The 20,599-nt window shown below is 42.0% G+C and overlaps 1 protein-coding gene across 1 annotated transcript; it reads right to left on the bottom strand.

The window, feature by feature from the left end:
• Positions 1-8,157: 8,157 nt before the first annotated feature.
• CCL20 (C-C motif chemokine ligand 20) lies at positions 8,158-10,298 on the bottom strand. Its single transcript, XM_063166411.1, has 4 exons — positions 9,986-10,298; positions 9,643-9,757; positions 8,846-8,923; positions 8,158-8,672 (listed from the first exon to the last, which is right to left on the bottom strand). The coding sequence occupies exons 1-4, from the start codon at positions 10,224-10,226 to the stop codon at positions 8,645-8,647; spliced, it is 462 nt and encodes a 153-aa protein (XP_063022481.1). The 5' UTR covers positions 10,227-10,298; the 3' UTR covers positions 8,158-8,644.
• Between the last annotated feature and the right edge of the window lie 10,301 nt (positions 10,299-20,599).

Here is a 20,599-nt window from a genome sequence, read left to right as displayed (position 1 = left end):
GAGTCACGGCAGAAGTCAATCCCTCTGAGCCCTGTGCCTGCTCTCCAGGCTGGCCCAGAGAGGCACTGATGGGATGGCCTTGTTTGCTCCACACCTGTACAGTCACTAGAAAGCACTGCTGACCACCTGAGAGGGGACAAGGAGCTCACTCTGTGCTGACACAAAGCTTTTCCCACAGTGCTACCCAGGAGAGGCCTGGGTGCAAAATACATGTACAATGACCACAGAGTGTCCTTCTGACAAGACAGAACAGAGCTGTAGCACCAGTAGGATTACCTGAGGAGGCTTTAGGGAAAAAGGGGGAAACTGTGGGGAGAGAGTGAATGGAAGGACTTGCTATTTCATATTTACTTGGAGACTAGATAAGAGGGATTCTGATGATACAGCAGACTGAGCTCCTGTCCATACCATTGACTGTTAAAGAGAAATGCAACTTTTCTTCAAGTTCATGGAAAGAGGCAACCACTGCATACTTTTAGAAGGTATCTTCAGACTGCTGGGACAAAGTTGTTGCCCGGTTATTTTTTCAGTGTCTAAAGAGTGCACACAACCTCTGAGTCATGAAAGGCTGACTTCAAAGAATGCACCATGTAGGGAGTTCAAAAATATCTACACTGGAAATAAAAATTAAATGCTGAGACATACATTTTTTATATACAAGATCAAAATTATTGATGATATCAGCCTGGAAAGATAATTTATATAGCAGTTGCTCCCTGTGCATTTTTGCTTATGTCAGCAGCTTCCAGGGGAGGCAGAAAGTTCAGATAGTATAAAACTCTTTGGTTGTATTCAAGAGGCTTTGAACACTTTTGGTGTAGATTTATTTACAGTGCTGAAGGGAACGCTGTCAGACAATGTGGAGCAAAATCAGTACAGTTACAATGAAGAACTTCCTTTGGAGAACCTTGGGTTTTTTCTGCCAACACAGGTTCTGAAAAATCCTCTCTTGAGCCAATGTACTATCCTAAGGATAAGATAAAAGAAGCGTTTCTGACTCAAACACGCTTGTTTGCAGAGGAGAGTGGGGCTTAGGCTTCCTGGTTTAAAGCTGCATCATGACCCACTTGTTCTGAAGTAGGTCAGCCTGTGGTATGCTGAACTCTGTCAGAAAGGCCAGCCCAAGAGTAGTCTGAGTAGAGGGAAAGATGCAGAAAGCCACTTCCTATTTTTGTTATGCCAGTAGTGGGTGAAGTGAATTTTTACTAAGGGGAGTTTTTGTGTGCTGTCCTTTCTCATAATTTTCAGGTCTGCAGAATGCAGAAGAACAGTTGTCTGATAGTTCCTTGTTTCTGCTTGGTGAATTAAACAGATTTACTTTTTTTTTTTCCCAGGGTTGTTTTGTTCTGGCCTATTCTGCTTCCTCTTACCCAAAAAGACTCAGTGCATTGCTAAAGCTCCTTCTCACTTCTACTCTGTTATTTTCAATGCTAATCATGACACCACAGCCATGAAAAATGTTAAAACTATTACTTATGTAAGGGGCTTTATGTTCTGGGAGTTTGCCCTTTGCTAGGTAAGAATTGTTCTAGGAGAAAGAAGTGACAGTGCATTGTAGAACAGTGTTCTCTTTCCCAAGGATTGTTTTTCCTCTTTGCATAGCTGTTTCCATTAATTTAAAAATCTAAAATTAAAAATTAAATAAAATTACTGGTCGCAATTTGCCAAGAAAGCGTGTCACCCACAAATTTCTGTTCACATGAATAGTTGCTTGTGATGTTCACCTACAGTGAGATAATAACAAGTAGCAGAAAGGAGCAGTAGTTCTCTTCCTTACTCTTCCACTTTCCATCTCTGACAAACTGCTGGCATATCCCATGCAGTCAGGGCATTCCATACATCCTTACTTGCTTCAGTCAAATTTTCACTTAGCTGAAACAATTTTTTCCTTCCTGTCCACATTTTATGACTTTCCTCTTAACCCTGCCAAGTTTATGAGTTGACCCAACAACAAAAAAATCCTCAGTACAAAAACCCCAATGAGATATATTTATCTTACCGCTTCTGAGAAGAACTCAGAGGTGCTTTAATCTTTCTTTCCGTGGCCCACGGGAGCTGAAGACCTTTAGGCTGAGCTCTGCATTGTCCCATCGAGACGGCGAAGCTGACGGTGCTGGGTAATAACACAAGTGTTCTGCGGTCGGTGACTTCTCAGATGCACCCCGTCAGGAAAAGACAGGAGCTCTTCTACATGTACATAATGCACAATTGGGTCAAACCATGAGTCAGGAGGCACCAAAAGCTCCTGACAAATAACAAGATTTCTAGTAAGTCTACAATAGAACTGGAAAATATAAGTACCTGCTTTGTTTTAGAAAACACGACTTTGCTGAAGTAGAAATGTGTTCATCTCACCATTGTTTGTAATAACTTTTTTTAAACAGTCAAAATAACTAACTTGTGATTTCACATTTATTATCTATAATTCTGAAATCTATTAAGCATTTCACTTAAGCAGTTCTTTTTTCCATATCTGTTTCAAGGCCAGGTTGGTTGGAGTTGGATGAGTCCTTAAGCAACCTGATCTAGTGGAAGGTGTCCCTGCCCACGTCAGGGGGATTGAAATTGGATGATCTTTAAGGTCCCTTCTAACCATTCTATGATTCTATATTCCCTCTTTAAGTGTGGTAGTCCTACTACATTGTCTTCTCTTCTTTATCATCATTTTGATGTTCTTCGTATGGATGAGCAAAACAAGGTGTGTGTATATCAACCATTAATTGTAATTGGCAGTAATACAGCACTACCCACTTTCATAGTCATGAAACATTTTTGCCTACTCTTGTACCAATTTGGGGAATGCTATAGAGTGAGCAAGTCTTTGAGATTTGCATCATCCCTGAAAGACATTTTGACCATTTATTCCTAGTCATAACAACATGAAACATTCAGATGCTCACAGGAACACACAACCATCTCTTTGAAATAGCTCTATTAAATGTACATTTGAAAATAAAGAAATTAGTGTAGTAGGATATATAACCAAAACATTATTAATTTTTAGATATGCATGACAAACTTTTATGTGAGCATTTTGATTTACATTCCCCAAACACAGCTATCTAACAATTTTTATTCATACACAAGATACAATCCATATGTGAGTGAACAACTGAAGTCACTCTATACACTGACCACTCTACATCTCTGATTTACCTGCCACATTAAATTTGTCATTCTCAATTTCCCATTTGCCTACTTTGAATGTTTATAGAGTTATCATTGGCTTTGTGCCTGACCAGTGACGCTGCAAGGATATTGAACTACTGGTTTAATCTTGACACTGCAATTGACAATTTCACTGCCAATTGGACCACTTACCTGAACCCGTTTCCAGTGGCACACTCTGATCAGATGGCTTGATCAGTCAGTGCATGTGGGGAGATGTCTGCTCCCCCACAGGTCTGAGGCTGTAGCTCCCAAAAGATTTGCAATGTTTCTCTGCCCTGGACACCTAATGATGCTATCTGCTGGCACCTCCATATTGTGTAAATCAATTCTTGATACAGAGTTTATCCCCTTGCAAGTCAAGCTCATTCAAAAATAATGTATGCTTTGATGAAATTTTATTATCCAAAAGACATAGGATAATCACTGTACCTGAAGTTTGGCTAAGAAATTAAAAATATTTTGTGCTCCGTTTTAAACACTTTGGTACATGCCTACACTAACCATGGATTCCCATCTGCTCTGTTTCCATGTTTCATGTTTCCTGAGTTGCTGTCTATTAAATGGATCCTATCATTCAGGTTTTCTCACCAGGAAGCCCAAGTGGACCCAGATGGGCCACCCTGCTCCCTTTTCCACAAGCTGGTTTGTTTGTTTGTTTGTTTCTCTCTCCCTCCTTATCATGGGCACATCTCTTAACCAAGTGTCATCTAACAGAAAGCTTATCTGATATTACAGCTACCTGTGTGTGTCCTCTCCTGCACTGTGACACAGACACAGCTAATGATAGCCTGGGTGTGCTGAATTGTCTCTAAAGGCCATTCCATCCCTGTCCAGCAGTAAAGATGTCAAGGAGAAGAAAACCCTATAAAACAAACAGATAGAAAGAACATAGGCATCTTCAGCCTCAGCTAGAACAGCCATTGTTTTCACTGAAAAAGGGGCTCAAGATCATAATTTCTGATAACTGAAAGTAGTGTTCGTTGAAAGAAACATGGCAATGACCTTCCTGTTAAATTTAATTACTACAGCTGCTGCACAAAAACATGAGTTGGGTGTTGAAATATCATGCAACTAGCTTGGGTGCAAAAAGCTGTTGAGATGTTCTTCAAAATTTGTTTTCCAGAGTTTTGTCTGGGTTAATTTTTAGGGCTAGAAAAAATAAACATTATGAGGCTTGGATTTTTAGGTAGATACTTCAGGAGAACCTGGTATGCTGAAATGTGATGGATACAGAAAAATTTAATCAAGGGGCTGGGGTTTTAAAATCTATATGTATGGTAATTAATTTTATATTTAATGGACCTGATTTGATTGTATCTCATGAATATTGGGAAGAGTTGGGAAGAAACCAAATTTAACAGAACCTGATATGACTTTTTATCCCTAGAACAGATTATTTTAGTCTCTATTTTTCCTATAGCATATTTGCTTTTTACCCATGCAGTATTCTAAATTTCATCTGCTGCCTTTTCATTTAATATGTATTTTGTATTGCAGAATCTTTGACTAATGCTAGAAATTCAAGAAAGCTAAAACACTTTTAAATGAGTGCCTGGGTTTATTTGCAGTGGTAGGTCTATGAGCAATACCCTATGGCTAATGTACAATAGCAGCCACAGGACTGCAGCTATTGTACATCACATTTAAATGTTCTAACACCAGCAGCTCTAGGAGGGCTTTGGCTGGAAGCTGTCTGCACCTGACAGCACAGAAAGAATAAACACAGCAATTCAGAAGCCTATACAGACTTAGGATTGCAACAGTGCTCAATTAAGGCTGACACCTCCCAGAAGAGAGCAACCACAAGATCATGGGAACATAAATCATAGTCTTCATTGATGTACAGTCATACAGCTGTAATTGCTTAGTATACTTAGCATGCACAATGCAGTGGGCTTGTTCTGAAGACTAAAAGCTTCTTTTATGATTCATTTTTTGGCAAAGGATATTGCCTGTAGCCTGATATTTGGAGGAAGACTTGCCAGGGTGTAGCACAGCTCAACTCAGTGTACAGAAGGTCTGTTACAATTGCTCCATTTCTATTGTTTTGATGTTTTTCCAGCTGGGTGGATGCCATTAGAATCAAGTGACAGTGTCATAAGCTTAAAGCCCTTTGCAGTTCTGGAGTTCCCCAATTCAATTCTCAACAAATTGCAGCTGAGTAGTGCACTCCAGTTCATCAGGAGTGAAGTTAGGCTGCACGTGGGCTGGTTGGTAATTGAAAATAAGTGACCAATTATCCACATCCCTGTGGGGGGCTGAAAGTGTCACTGTCACTAAGCACACCCAGTGAGCTGGGCTTTCAGACATACCTGAAAGCTGAGCACTGCAGGACAAGGCCGTTCACCCATTTGTCTATTGGATTTGCAGGAGTTTTACAACCCCTCTTTGTGTTTTTCTCCTTTTAGAGGAAAAATCAGGAGACAAGGAAGGAATAAAACAGTCTTCAACTTATGGAAGCTGCCATCAGCTGAAGAGAAATGCAATAAATAACTTGTTAGTACTTCTCCAGCAGAAGAAATGTGGCAGGTTTTATATTTTAACAGCAAAATTAAATCATCAGATTTGCTATTCCCTACAAAAACCCCTGACCATGCAATGCTAGTTATTTTGTTTCTTTGTGCTGGAGTGTGATTAAAAAATTTAGAAATTATTAAATCTAATTATGATTCCATATGTGAACAGGTCAAAGATCCTAACACAGCAAAAGGCTGCTATTCTTGATTTGGAAAGGTGTGAGATTGCTTTATGGTAAAAAAAAAAAAGGAATTTAAAAAGAAGCAAAAAAAATACTAAAAAAACCACAGAAAAAATAGACACAAGTAGGATTCAATAGCCATACTGCAACTAGCACAAGAATCACTGAGGACTGGTTTCAATATAAAAGAAAGCTGGACACTTTGAAACTGAGGTGTAAAGTGCTCAGAGTTTGAAGGGAAGGTTCCCACATCTGCTTCCCAAATATCCAAGCTATAATAAAAAGCATTTTGCAAGAAAAAAGCATTTTGTTTTTTGAAACATTATGTAAATGGCAAAGAAAAAGTTTCCAAATGACTATTATTTAATTCTGCATCTCAAATTACTCAAAAAAATTGCACAGGATGAATTAGGAGCTGAAGGCCAAAGATACAGAGGAGGCAGAAACTCACCTACTCACATGCAGAACAGTCCCACCAAAGTGATCAGGATTCAGGTTTTCCTAGAAAGGGTCATGATTTACCGACCTGTCAGAATTTCTAACTGACCACTTAAGGTTACATACAAAAATGTGCTTCTGATCTGATGATTTTGGAGTCCTAGCACTCAGTTATAAAACCTGTTTGTATCCTCAGGAAGGCATGGAGGGACATGCTATTTCTACACAGACTTTCCTACCAGTAACATAACAACCTTAGCAATTTCTGATATTGAGCATGGAAACCAATATTTTCAATATCTTTCCTCTTCCCAAGAGGTTGGTTATAAAAAAATTCACCCAGAATGAGAGGAACTAAAAAGAAATCCCTCAAATCATAGCTCTGTAGATAGAGCATGTGGGGTTTTGTATCAATGGTAGCATGGATGAGCAGAGGAAGTGTGAGTTACAGAAGCACTACAAAACTTTAAAGAGGCCTGAACTGGGAATTAAGAGCCACCCACAGAATTCCACACACTGGTCTTCACTTCCTTATTTTGCTCCCCTGCTTTAAATTCAACCCTTGCACTCCAGGCTTTTCTGCACCAAGTTCTTTACAGCTCTGGTTCCTAACACCAATTCCCATGGTAGGCTTGGGGAACCTCACCTTCCAGCACTTTTAACACAAACCCATTCATCATGTCTGCACCACTTTTTGGTACCTGATTTAGCCTATGAGCTCTCTGAGCCCAAACAGCCCATACCAGTACAAGCAGGTATGAGACAGAGCTCCACAATTCTGCCCAGAAGTTAGGGGAATGCCCAGGGAAAAGGCTGGGTAATTACTCCTCCCTAGAGAATACCTTATGTTCTCAATATCGGGAATCCACCTGAAGAAAATTAAAGCTCATTAATTTTGCTCCTTTAGATACCTTACTCCTTAAGAGCTTCACCCACAGGGAACTGACAAGTCCCAGATTTGTAGAGCCACAGGCAGATTTTTTAAGTTCTAGCAGTGTTGAAACCAGAAAATAACAGCCTTACACTCATGAACACCATTTTAAAAACCCAGTATCTCTCAGCTCCTCTCTCAAGGGCACCAAAAATTCTTTGCCTTTCAGTTTAAAAATTAAATTAAAATTAGTGCTTGTATTTCTGTGACTAAAAGGCACTAAAAGACAAGATGTCAATTTATCCATAAGACTGGTGCTGACAGTAGGAGGACTTCATTTGCACACCCTACCTGGTCACATCCCTGAAGTCCACATGGGCCGTGTAATGGAGGATAAAAAGCTGAGCAGTCTTCCCCAGCCCACCTGCACCCATCTCTTCCATGAGGTCTCATTATTTTATCAGGCATCCCTGACCTCCATCAAGAGCTCCTGCATCAGGAAAACCTCATTATGCCAGAAGCCATAGGATACCATAGGCAGACATAAAAAGCAGAGGAAAGCAGTGCAAGTTTCTCCCCTAGAGAAAGCCCTTTATGTTGAGAGCAGACTGTTACCACAATGAATCCTCCTGGTGGATAAGCTAGAGAGGCTTGCCCAGTAACAACATGTAAGGCTCCTCCTGAATAAATAGAGAAACTGGCAAAAGGAGTTCTCTCAAGTCTGATTAAGATGAAGCTAAGTCTTCGTGGTAAACAAAACTTGATATATAGCAGCTGGCTGGGGCTGAGGAAGGAATTACCTCCTGTGGAGGTCATGGCTACCCCTAGGGCAAGCAAAGTGAGTAGGGTGGAAAGTGGTTGTAACAGGTGTCAACACACCTGTGCAATTGTTTCAGCTGAAGTCTCTTAACAAAGCAATTAATTTCAAGGGCAAGTCATGTTTTCAGTTAAAAAGAAATAAACATATCACAGAGAGTGCTGATTTTAACATTTAATTTTTTTAATCTTCAGTTACCATTTTTTTCTACAAACAGACTTTGTTTAACAATAATTCAAGAGATAATATAATGCTAACTACAGCTTAAAGGAAACATTTTCTCACAAGACAATAACAAAATAAACATAATAAATAACCTGCTTTACATATGCTGAAGAAAACAAAACCAACATGCAATAAACTTAATAAAATTCACACTCTGTACAACAGCTCAAAGTAGACCTTACTAAACAGTACTCATGTCCTATCAGTAACATACACATATTAGTAAAAATAGAAACTTCAACAAAATGCTTAACTCAAGCAAAACAGCGATGCAATATGAATCAACTCAAGAAGTTCATGGTTCCAAAGAAGCCAGAGTTGGCAGTGGGTGAGCACACAGCAGTGTACAAACCACCTCAGCCAGGAGCCTCAAGCCAATGCTTCTTCAGCCATGTCTGTGTTTAGCTCCTTGCTGGCAACTGCGTCAGGCTGACATCCTCCTGAGCCTGTGGCTGTTAAAAGGAAGCGAGAACACACATAAATAATGACCTCAATTACAGTTTTCTCTTCTCCCCTGAGAGAATAGCTCAGGTGGAAGAAGGGGCATGTATCATGACTGTCTCTGAGAGGACTCCAGAAAGGAGTAGCTACATCTGACAGGAGATGGAAAGAGATGGATTCCTACCTCAGGTAAAGGAGATGTTTCTTCACCCAGCCTTCCTTAGGATTTACACAGGCATTCAGCCCACTGGCAGTGTGGAAACTGGAAAAGAAATAATGATAAAGAAATCAGAAATCCCTGCCAATAAGTGCTGTGTGGAGTACAGTTACTCTATATAATGACCAATAGAAACTGCTTTTGTAAACACCAGCTAGACACGGATGCTCCAAATCCCTCCAATATTATATGAAGAAAAAGAAAGTTAAATGTAATAGCTACTTCAGTCTCAGGGATCAATTTTGCACCATAAAATGTTGTTCAATTTATTTGGTCTGTTTAGGCAAAGACCTTTGCTGGATGCTAGAAACAACTGGTAAAATTGAGAATAAGTGCTGTCAAGCTAAGTTGACAGATCAACATCTAGGCCAAAACCTTGTAAGTAAAACATCCAATCCCTGTGAATTAGAAGAAATCTTGTCACTTATGTGTCTGTTTACAGGTTTTGGCAAGGGAGCACTCTGTGTTGGCCAGAATAGCCCTTAGCTGGAGACAAAACCTGTCCTTGCTTGCACAGCTGATTTCTAAAGAGTCAGATTTATTATTTACATTGTATGACTATCCCTTGGGTTAGCAGTCCGTATCAGCTAGAGGTTGTGGGTTTTGTTTACAGGTGTGATATACAATTTCTTCAGTTAATTTAACTTTTTGAAAAGACAGGAAAAATCTCTCTTATAACATTCAAATCCTTGGTTTAGCCCAAACAGACATCCCAAGATTAATACATGTCAGAAAATACTGCAGAGATTGAGAAAGTAACTTACATGATGGCAGGGATGTCGCAGACCTCACTGGAGAGCTGTTCAGTGTAACCCTTCAGGACCCACTTAGGCAGACGCACTTTGGTGTAGGACAGGCAGCAATCCTGGTTGCTTTGTGCTGGAATGAAGAACAACAATAAGGTAAATAAACTCCATTTGGCCCTGCTGTTTAGGTCACTCTCTGCTCAACCCCAGCCATGCAGCTCACCCATGACAGAAGAGGGGGATGAGACAGGAGACAGCACATTTTGCTGAAACCATTCCCTTCCAGCTCAGCCCCTCACTGCTGCCAGCTGTGAGCAGCAGCAGGAGCCCTTCCCAGAGCAGAGCTCCCGAGGTCACTCACCTTCCGAGGTGCCGCTCAGGAGCAGCGCCAGGAGCCCCAGCAGGGAGACCAGGACCATGCTCTTGCTGCTGCAGCCACTCATTCCCTCTGCACACACAGCTGTGCTCCAGCGAGTGCCTGGCTGTGCCTGCTGCTCCTGCCAGCCCTGCCGCACCTCCACCTGCTTATAAAGCAGGAGCCGGGAATTCACCCACGGGCGGGTTCCACTGTCATCAGCGGGTTTCCCCACGGCAAATTCCATCTCCTCCGATTTGGCTCCGGCTCTCCTTCCGGGTGCTACAAACGCAGATAACAGTGTGCTGGGGAATATTCTAATGTTTTGGTTTTTTTTAACCAAGTCACTTAAAAGATTCGGTCTGAAAGAAAAGGAAATAAAAGGCTGTGAGGTAATGGTTCTGTGGGCGAAGCATGTTTTAGTTTTAGGGGTAGGAGTGCGGGTTGTGAAACGAGGAAAATCAATGTAGGTAACTTTAAATATTACCTACAGAAACTGTGTGTCTGCTGTGCTCTAGTTTAATGAACCCAGCCTGGGAGCAGGGGCAGGTGGGCTGAGCCAGCCAGATTCATTTCAGTGTGCCAAGGAGCTGGGTCACAAGCTGCACCAACACCAAAGTGCTACATTAATATTTCCTGGTTGGCCCACACCGTAACATCGGACTTTCCAGATTACTGTTTCTGAGCTCTGGACTGTAGTATTGGCAGGGACACACGAGCAGCATTGAGTATTCATGGAAATGGGGTTTTTTCGTTTCCTTAACCATATATTCCTTGCCATGACTTCCTGCCAGCTTGTTACATGTCTGAACTATTTCATCTGCAACAGAGTGAGCTTAAAAGAAATTTGAAATGGGGCCTATATTCTCCAAATCTGTGTTTTCTAGAATGCATTAATGTGCTTCATAAACAATAGCTGTAGTTTGTTGCTTTCCAAAACTGTACCAGAGTATTGTAACTCCTGCACATTCAACAAAAATACACTCAATCTTACAATTGCCTCGCACAGCTCTAGAGAAACCACCAGGGAGAGGCTCTGTCACCACTCCAAGTACATTGTTGGAGCCACTGCTCAAGGATGGAACTTTCCCATGCTGTTTAGGGATCTTTGTGAAACTACTGTGATGGCTGCAGGCCATGTCCTGCCAGCCAGTGCTCACAGGAGCTGCTGCCGGCTCCAGGTGCTTATAGAGTAACCTGAGCTTAAGTGTTTAAGCTCTCTCTCAAGGTAGAGTCAATGCACAGTCATGGGCAGTGCATAATTACATGCCTTCTATGCTTCACAGGGTGCCAGTACCTCTCTCAAAGGGTGATTTGTATAAATAGAAACAGCTTGAACTCTAGAACAGACTGTTACTCAGAGAAATTAATTTCTCTATGTAGTAGTGAGAATTGAGGGAATTTCATATGAAATTTCATATACATGAGCAACCTTGCAGTGTGCACAGCATCACATACACTGGACATGCTTCTCTGCAGAGCCACAGCAACTGGCCAAAGGATGGGGAGGAGGCAACAAAGAACCCATGCCCTAATGAATGCAGCTTTTTGTAATTGTCTTATGGATCATAGTGCAATGCCACAAAAGTTCAAAAAGATCAATGCTCTCAGTATGCAGCTATCTCTGCGCTGCTTTAAAGACTGTCAGCATTAGGCAATGCCTGAAACTAGCTGACTAGAATGGTAGTTTTTTTCTTTTACATACATTTTCTTTTACATTTGGGCTTCATGGATCCCAAATCTATTATACCTACACCCAGCTTTGGCGTTTCGTATACCATTCCCTAGGCCATGCTGTTATCCATATGGAGGTGGCCTTGCACCTCATACCTTCCTTGTGACTCTACAGCTCTGTATCTTCTCCACTGAGTGTTTCTTGGACAGAATCTTCTCATCTGAGCTTTGACACTTCTACCTAAGCCCCAGCAGTTTGGATACCAGGGCAATGACACTCCTCAGACAGCACTCACCCCATAGTCCTGCCCTCAGGCAGTTCCATCACACCAGTGGTTCCCACAACTGACCGTGGCTGGCCATGTGCCTTGTCACAGCTGGACATGTGCTCATTTTAAAAGGTGTTCCTTTTATCTCATTCTTTTGTTTGATTTAGGAAATTAGGTTGAGATTTAGATTTTTAACAACAGCCACAAGGAGGGCCCCAACTTCAGCAGCGCTGTCATTTTGTTTGTACTTGGTGTATACAAAGTACCTACAGTTTATTTGCACAAAGTAGTTAAAACAATCCAAAAAGATTTAATGCAAACAGCTGAAGAAAGTTCTACTGGTTGTGATATGACACATAACTGTATCTTATAATTCTTTACCTTCACAAACCCCTAATGGAAACAGAAGGCAAAAAAATACATAAAAACAAGGAGGCGCTTACATTTGTTTTTCTTTATTCCCTGGGAGTGAGGGGACAGTTACTGTTGTCCACCCTGACCCAACCAAACTTTCAACCTGGTTTCCTTTGGCACCTGTGTGACCAAGTGAGGCCACATGGGCTGGCCAGGGACTGCCACACAGCCAAGAGATGAGGCAGCCAGGCCCCATGGTGGCAATGGCACCTCCAAACCTGTTCCTGGCTCAGTTGCAGGTGCCATTTAAATGTGTTCAGTGTCTTAACGCTACTGCAGTTCAAAAGGTACACCTTGAGGGGGCCACCAGGTCAAGGGAAGCCATCATTTCCCTGCCCTGGGGCCTGTGTAGGGAGGTCTCCTCAGAGGGTACAGCCAAAGCATGACAGGTATCAGCCACAAGATGTGAAAAGAGAAACTCCTATCAGACATAGAGAAGCCACAACAAGGGAATGAGGCACTGGGACAGGTTGCCCAGGATGGGAAAGCCTTGTTTGAATAGCCCTGCAGATACTCAAGCTGAATGTGGTCTTTCCCTGAACATGATCTTAAACTTGGGTTCCTTCCCAAGCCACAATCAACCCTAAATTATTTTTCTGGGTTTTTTCCACATTTAGCTATTTGTTTCTTATTTTAGTTCCCTGACTTGTCTTCCTGACTTGACTTTGCTGTAAGTTTCTCAGCTTCCCTTCCTCCTGTTGTCCCTCCTCAGATCCCCTCACAATAACTGCACACACAGTAAGGCAGAGCAGCAAAACACAGACTGACAAAGTGTTCATCCTCTCCTAAGCTTCCTCTCCTGTTGTTCCAGGGGCCAGAGAAAGCAGGCTCAAACCCCTCCTGTGTGTCTAACAGCAAAGATAGCCTAGGTGCCACTGCTACAGTCAGTCCTGTGGAAGAAATGCATTAGGGAAAACTGAGCCTTTTCCCAAGTAATACTGGGGAACTGACAGTTCTGAGCAGCTTGGGGATGTTAAAGAGGAGACCTGGGGCATCAAACTGCTCTCAGACACCATCTGCAAAGCTACAGCCACAGGCAACTTTCTCTGGTCACCAAGCTGCTGCATCCTGATAATATACTTCCTCTTTCATATCCCAAAGAACTTTTACTCACAGAAATATTTGCTGAAAGTCTGAAGTGCTGAAGAGGGCTTAATAGTTCAACCTTGATAAACACCTCCATACAGGGCAAAAAATTTGGTGGGGAGGGGATGGGCTTACCACATCATTCTCCCCATCACAGAAAAGCACAGGAGCAGTCTGCCTGGTTTCCATGCAAGGGTTAAAATACTGCATGGACTTTTGAAGAGAAAGAGAAGGAATTTTATAATCATTAACCATTTGATTATTGTCACTTTATGGGCTTAGGTCTAACATTAAAGATGAAAGACTAAAGTAAAGAACTTGAATGTCAGCCACTGTTAGTATCTTTACCTGTGCCCTACAATAAGATGAGAAACATACTGCCAGTTGTTAATTAGCTAGCAGATAACAAGTTTCCATGTTTTCCATCCTCACAAAGAGATATTGTTTTATTGCTTATTAGTACCTTTTCTGAACTGATGTGAATAAAACTGTACAGCAATGCTGCTGATCATCCAGGAAACACAGAACCAGATGGGGGAAATTCCCTTCTGTAATTTCCAGAGGTTTAGGGCTCCTTTGATAAAGCAAAGTGCATGAGAAGGCAGTAGCCGGAAGGAACGTGGCCAAATACCGGGATTTAATCATTGCATAATCTCTGATGAGTAAATGCATAATAAGCACCGAGCACAAAAGTTCCAGGGGTAACTTGCTCAATATCTCTGGAGCTGTAGAGGCTGTGATGAAATCCAGTGATTTCAGGTAATTCAGTACCTGCATGACTGACAAAAGTTGTTATCTGAGGAAGAAGCCAATTTTCACTAATTAGAGGTTGCACTTCATATGTTACAGATCTAGAAATACCATTGAATGACATTGCTTTGATGCAATTATGGACAAGATCTGTGCCTGTTGGGAGAAATTAACTTCCCATCTATCGAAAGTGCAGGTTATGAGTAGACCTGGTGCACCTGACATGAGCATCCTGGCAGCATCCCAGCACTGCTGATTGCCTCCTGCTACCTACATGCAGAAGCTAAATATCTAATGTTTTGAAGGAAGATTTCTCCCTGCAAAGTTAACTCTCCTCTGTCCACAGTCCCTTGGGGTAGCCGACCACCTTTTCACAGAAAGGGACCTCTCAAATGTGATGGCAAAGCCTATAACTGGAAAGAAGAATGGAAAAAAAGTCTTCATTGGATTTGTGTGTCAGGGTTTTGGGTAGGCACTGGTGGTGGATTCTCTGCTAGAATCTTCTCCCATGTCTGGCAGAGCCAATGCCAGCTGGCTCCAAGGAAGGACTCAGTGGACAAGGCTGAGTCCATCACTGACAGTGGTATCATCTGTGGGATAATGTATTTAGGAAGGGGAAAAAACCCTGTGCAACTGCAGCCAGAGAAAAGAATGAGTATGTGGGGGATAGATGTATGAAACCACTCTGCAGACCCCAAGTGCAGTGCAGAAGGAGGGGCAGGACCGCGCCAGGTGGAGCCAAAATCCACAGCCTGAATGCGAAAATGCCTTCTGATACCGATAAAATGAGGGCTTGCACTTTAAAAATGTTTAATTCAGAAAGAGGAGAAAAAGATACTGTGCCTTGGCAATTATCGAAGAGAAATATGTGACATTTTCTGAATCTTGAAAGTAAAATACAAGAACAGAAGTAGGGAGAAAGAAAATCTGTGACTTAAATTTTTCATTAAAATGCAGTTTTAGGTTGGCTGAAACTGTTCATTAATTCAATTGAAACATGGTTTTGTATAAAATTAGAAGAGAACTATTAAGAAAATAGGAAGCTGCTTTTTTTGTGCTCTGTTTGCTTCCTCAGGAAGACCTAAGACAAATAATCCAAGCCTTATAAAGAAAAGAGAATAAAGAACTAAACAACATGAAGTAGTAATGTTTTAAGTCAACCAAGAGAAATCATGAAGGTTTTACTAAGTCCTACTTGACATACAGAATATGTGATTACTTGGACTACTCAGTACATTGTGAACACAGCCAGCGTTTTGTCATGTCTTACTGGAAGACCAGCTTAAAAATACCCAGCAATACCTGCTTATTTGGGATTGCCACACAAAAACCAATCAAGACTGTTTTGAATAGCTGTTAGTTAACAGTGGAGTGGCTGTGTCATGAGAGCTGGCAGAGCAGCTGTGGACACAGGCCCTCTCAAGACAAGAGCTGCAATCACTGCAGCTTTTCACCACTACAGGGTTGCGTTATAGGGACTTTCCTGTGAGGAGCTTTAAACCACAGTTGCCCAAACCCACTGCCTTGGACTTCCCTCTTTCCAAGAGGCCTGCTCTTTTCCCAAGGAAACCACACCACCACATCCCTTCCATCCTGACTCTTACAGGTTATTTGCATAACACAACTGAGATCACTGACTCTCTCACCCTCCTATAGCCCTTTTCTGGACCTTGGTTATCACCCCCTGATTTCTGCAAGAGGCATTTGGAGGTCCTAGAAAGAGCAGCTTTGCCCTAGCTCCTGTGAAGGAAGCCATCTGCCCGGGTAATTTTTCCTCTTTTTCTGCAAGGTTCTCTTGGCTGCTTCAAGCACTCTCTTGCTTGTCCCCATTTTCAGAGTCTTCCTTGCTTACTGCCAGTCCAGACAACTGCAGCCAGCCCCAGAAGTGCCCTGTTGGTTGGCTCTTGGCTAGGGCTTTGAGGGTGGTGCAGTCCACTCAAGCCTGCTCACAGTCATCAGGGCTCCTGTAAACAAGGCAAGACCCAGAGACAGAAAAACTGTTTTAAGCCAGAAGAGATTTTAAGTCAAGCAGTCTGGGCTTGACAGAAATCTGCTATTCCAAAGTGACCTGTGTTTTTCAAGAACATCTCCTCAAGTAAGTAGGCTCAGCCTTCCTCAGATCACAGACTGGTCCTTTTTCTATTTGTGTTTGTACCTGACCTAGGCCATCGAGGCATATGGCAACCAGGGCCAGAGCTCCCAGGTATAACATACACTGTAACTGCTTTGCCTTTGAAAGAACTCACAGGAAGGTGAAGGAACATGGAGAAAAACTTGGACCCCATTAAAAAAAATATTCTTCATGAGAGGGATAAAACCTAACACACTGTTAGTGAAAAAAGCCAAACAAAACCAAAACCCCTAAAGACTTTAATAACTCTATGATCAAAGTTCTTTGGAGCTGGCAAGAAATCAGGGTATTAGAAGAACTCAGGATATTTTAAGCAAACACTAGCAGCATAATGGACCTATTTTAAGTCTGTTTCAGTTGTCAATAGAGGTTTAGCATTAAATGAAGCAGCCAGCTTGTTATGACCACTTATGAAAATGTGACAAATGCTCTTCCAGCAGGACTTTACACTACCTGGGCTGTTGCAATGATTCAGAGTCTCCTGTGGTGTCTGTAATGAGATGAACCTTGAGGTTAAAGAAATACAGAGAGGATATGCTGAGCTGAATGAAACTTCCTACACACAGAGGTTGTGCAAACATAAATTTGCATCTTTGAAACGAGATATGTGACAGCAGCACAATATCTGCCACCAGTGGAATAAGTCTACAGGGGAACACACCCTGGAAAGTGCTATTTCAACATGGAAAGTGCCTTAGAAATCCCTCCAGGTTTTTCCTCTCATTTCTCTTTGGCAAACCACAGTGAGTGAGCATTAGCATTAGTCACTACAAGTATTAACCATTTCAAATGAGATTTCTCTGACGTATATATCACTTCCCTTTTGTTAATTAACTGGAGATTTTAAAGGTATGCAATCCAAAAAAGACTAAAGCACAGGTATTGAATTGGATTGTATGGCATTGTTACAAAAACTACAAATAAGATGTTAAAGTCACCAGGCCAAATCATCAAGGAGCAAACTTGGAGATAGGGGAGATTTTTTTGGTGCTGGGATAAGCATCCTACATACATCTATTTCTAACTGTGGTTAGAAATTCTAAACATGAAGCTTAATAGAGTCTTTCATATTCTTCCTCATCTCTTAAAAGCAATGCTTTTTTGCTCATTTTTTGTTACCATGTGTCACTTTTTTCTCACCAGAATCATCTTTCCCCAGTTCATTGAGAAACAAAAAACTGCTGTTCTTCCTTTAAACCCTGATGGCTTCTATGCCATTAGAAGAGCTGACAGACAGTGTAGGGGACTGAGGGATACCAGAGCCCAGTGCACTCAGCCACAGTCAGCACTAGCACAAAAGTCAGCCGCAAACCTACAGCAGTGACCTCGTAATATTTAATTAGAAAGGAAAGTCCTTAGAGAGTTCCACTGACAAAAGAGTGGTCCCTGTCCTCCGCTGATGATCCAGAAGAAAAATATAAGGAAAACTAAATGACCTAGTTAAGGTATAACCTGTTCTTCTGTAGATCTTTCTGTTCTGCTGACATTGAATGAAACACAAAAGTTTTCTCCACCTTCCAACACCTGACTGCTTTGCATGCCTCAGTTGGGAGAGCAGCGTGCGCTTTGTGCCAGTAAGAGGGAGAAAGTAAAAGCTTGTTCAATCAACCCAGTCCTCAGATAACCAAACCCAGTTCTCAGAGAGTGGGAAACACCTTTATCTGGAAACCTCCCAAGATCTGGGAGAGATTTTTGTAAGAGGCACAGAGCAAATCAGAGAGCTGTGATGCAGGACACTGCCATGCAAATAAGGATGCCTGTAAAGCCTTGGCAATGCTTCCAAAGGGACACCCACTGCAATCAGGTGCTCCTTGCTCAGCCTCTCACAACTACATCAGTGATCTCTCACCTAGAGTGAATTCAGCATCTAACCTGTAACCAAAAGGAGACAAAGCAGCCAGTTTGTCAGACCTATATTGCAGAAAGGTAATGCAACCTAACTTTCCCGGGCCAGTAAGAGGAGATTAAGAGGGTAAATGCCTTAAAACCAGCATTTGCTCAGACTTCTTTGTTTACAGAAGGTACATAAAGCATGGCCAAAGTAGGTTCAACCAGTCTTTATAAACTCATCACAGGACTTCTGTGTGCTCCATACCATGTTGGTAGCACATTATAACAAGAGGTCCAGGTCTTGTTGGTGCCCAAGTGTGACAACACAAAAATGCTGCCTGTAAGAAAAAAGAATTAAACCCCCTCAAAATGTCTCAGGGTGATGATTAATGGCACAGCTGTTTGTTCCAGCTCCTGCCCTGCTACCAGCAGCCACTACCGTGGCATGGTGCCAGCGGCAATGGGCACTCCAGTGACAAGAGTTAAGAAGAGTGAATAGGTCAAAAGGGTAGGCATTATCCTTAGGTAAGGTACAGCATAGTAAAAAATAGCCTTATAGAATTACTTTTTAATAAGGAAGCAGCTGTAAGTGTACATTTAAACCAAGTACCTGTGACATTAGTTTGAATGTATTTCCTAACCTACCCCTTGGAGTAATGCCCAATGTACCTTCCATCTAAATTCTCCAAATCAAACTTTGCATATTCATTTTTGTGTCTCAGATGAAAATCACCTGAGCCCAGGATGTGAATGTCTTGCTACGTCAGGAACCTGGGGCAAGATTCAGCTGAGACACAAGTCATGGAAACACTCACCCACACACTGTGGAATTCAGGGCCAGCCTGCAGAGAGAAACTTGTTCCCAAAGTGAGCATGCAGTACATGAGAAAAGATAAAGATCAGTTGATCTGTATGTCAGAACATGAACTTGTCCTGTGAGTACTCTTGGGTCTGAGAAATCTGACAGAAATACACTTTATTCTAACTGCCATCGAAACCTTTCTGTGCATAGGCTGTATTTGACCACAAATGGAGAAAAATCTTCAGTATTTTTCTGGAAGGAAACTATTTTTCTAAAGGAAGTGATAGCCATAGAAAATTTTCTTTGCTATCACTTCCTTTAGAGAACAAAGTACACATTCTTCAAATAGAATAAGCTATCAGTTTGATTGAAGAAGCCTCTTTGTCTGAGTTGGGCAGGTGTCAAGAAGCAGATGTGATTTGTAAGCTGATGTTCAGTGCCCAACCAGACAGAGAGACACCTCACGCTGCCACCATGAGCCTTTCAGCCTTGGTGCCATCCTGTGAAGCACCAGAGATAATATCAGGATTGAGTCCAAGGGGCAGCAGAGCCAGAAGGGAGTATCAAGATGACAAAGATTTTCAGTCTTGTTCTTTTACTGCCTTTCTTCCCCTCTCAGAATTTTCCTATCTCCTTGATTCATTAGAGACTATATTAGATTAATTTTTCAGGACACACCACTAGCATAAAACTCACCTTTCCTCCACTCTTACAGAATCTTCCCTTTCCCAAGTGAACAGAATTGCGATGCCAGCTAGAAACAGATTGCCCAGCCCACCCTCCAAGCAGAACAACATTTCTGCATCTGACTACACTTGGTGAAAAGAGTGTAGTTCCCTTCAAACCCAGCAGCTAAGCTCTGCTGCAGGCCCCTTATAGCACAGGGCTCAAGTTGACCAAAAACTTGCATAAGCTTACAGTCTTCTATTTGGCATTCAGAAGTGAATCAGTGAAAAAGCATGAAATTTTAACTACAAACAAGATGGATTGAAGACTATGGGAAAGAAGAAATAAAGGATAAAAGAGGATCTGAAAGCAGAGAAACCAATCATCAATGCCTGGAACTTACTTAAATCATTCTTTCTAATTATTGCACTACAGGAAAAACAGAATTTTGCAGTTTTTCTCAGTGTCAAGAAATTTGAGTTGGATTCTTCAGTAAGTCAATGCAAACACCAAGTAATAATGTTCCCCTCAAAAGTTCTCTGCATTTTAGCAAGCGTTTGTGAGAATAAAACCAAATGCAGGTATTCTCACTGTTCTCTCAGAGGGTCTGTCACCTCCTATAGCTGCAGGGTCAATGGAACAGGAGAACCGAGATAACTCTGGGATCAGTATCAGCAGTGACTGATGGCTGGGAAAGAGCCCTAAGGAATTATTCCATTCCTTCCAGGAGTTAGTTTCACACGCATTAGAGAGGCTGCCAGCATGTGAGGAGTGTCAGATCATGCACCATGCGTCACAAGGTTCAGCTGGAGAGAGCCCTGTGAGGAGCAGGAGTGGAACATGATGATCCCCATGGCTCCCTCCCAGCTCTAGGTGTCTCATGACTCCAGAAGTGCACAGCACTGCCCCAGGCAGGAGGAGATGGTTTCATGGACAAAGGCCAACAAAAAAGCTATAAAGGCAAGAGGCAGGGATGGCCCCTCTAACATCACTAATCC

Source organism: Melospiza melodia, chromosome 12 (genome assembly GCF_035770615.1).
Source record: "Melospiza melodia melodia isolate bMelMel2 chromosome 12, bMelMel2.pri, whole genome shotgun sequence".
NCBI lineage: Eukaryota > Metazoa > Chordata > Aves > Passeriformes > Passerellidae > Melospiza > Melospiza melodia.
The sequence above is the reverse complement of the archived record's forward strand: the minus strand, read 5'-3'. Positions and strand labels throughout refer to the sequence as shown.

Excerpts from the sequence above, each read along its gene's own strand:
- CCL20 (XM_063166411.1), bottom strand. The coding sequence starts at position 10,226 with ATGGAATTTGCCGTGGGGAAACCCGCTGATGACAGTGGAACCCGCCCG. Across the intron at positions 9,758-9,985 it reads CCTGAGCGGCACCTCGGAAG|CACAAAGCAACCAGGATTGC; the intron begins GTGAGTGACCTC and ends TCTTCATTCCAG. Across the intron at positions 8,924-9,642 it reads TGCGACATCCCTGCCATCAT|TTTCCACACTGCCAGTGGGC; the intron begins GTAAGTTACTTT and ends TTTCTTTTCCAG.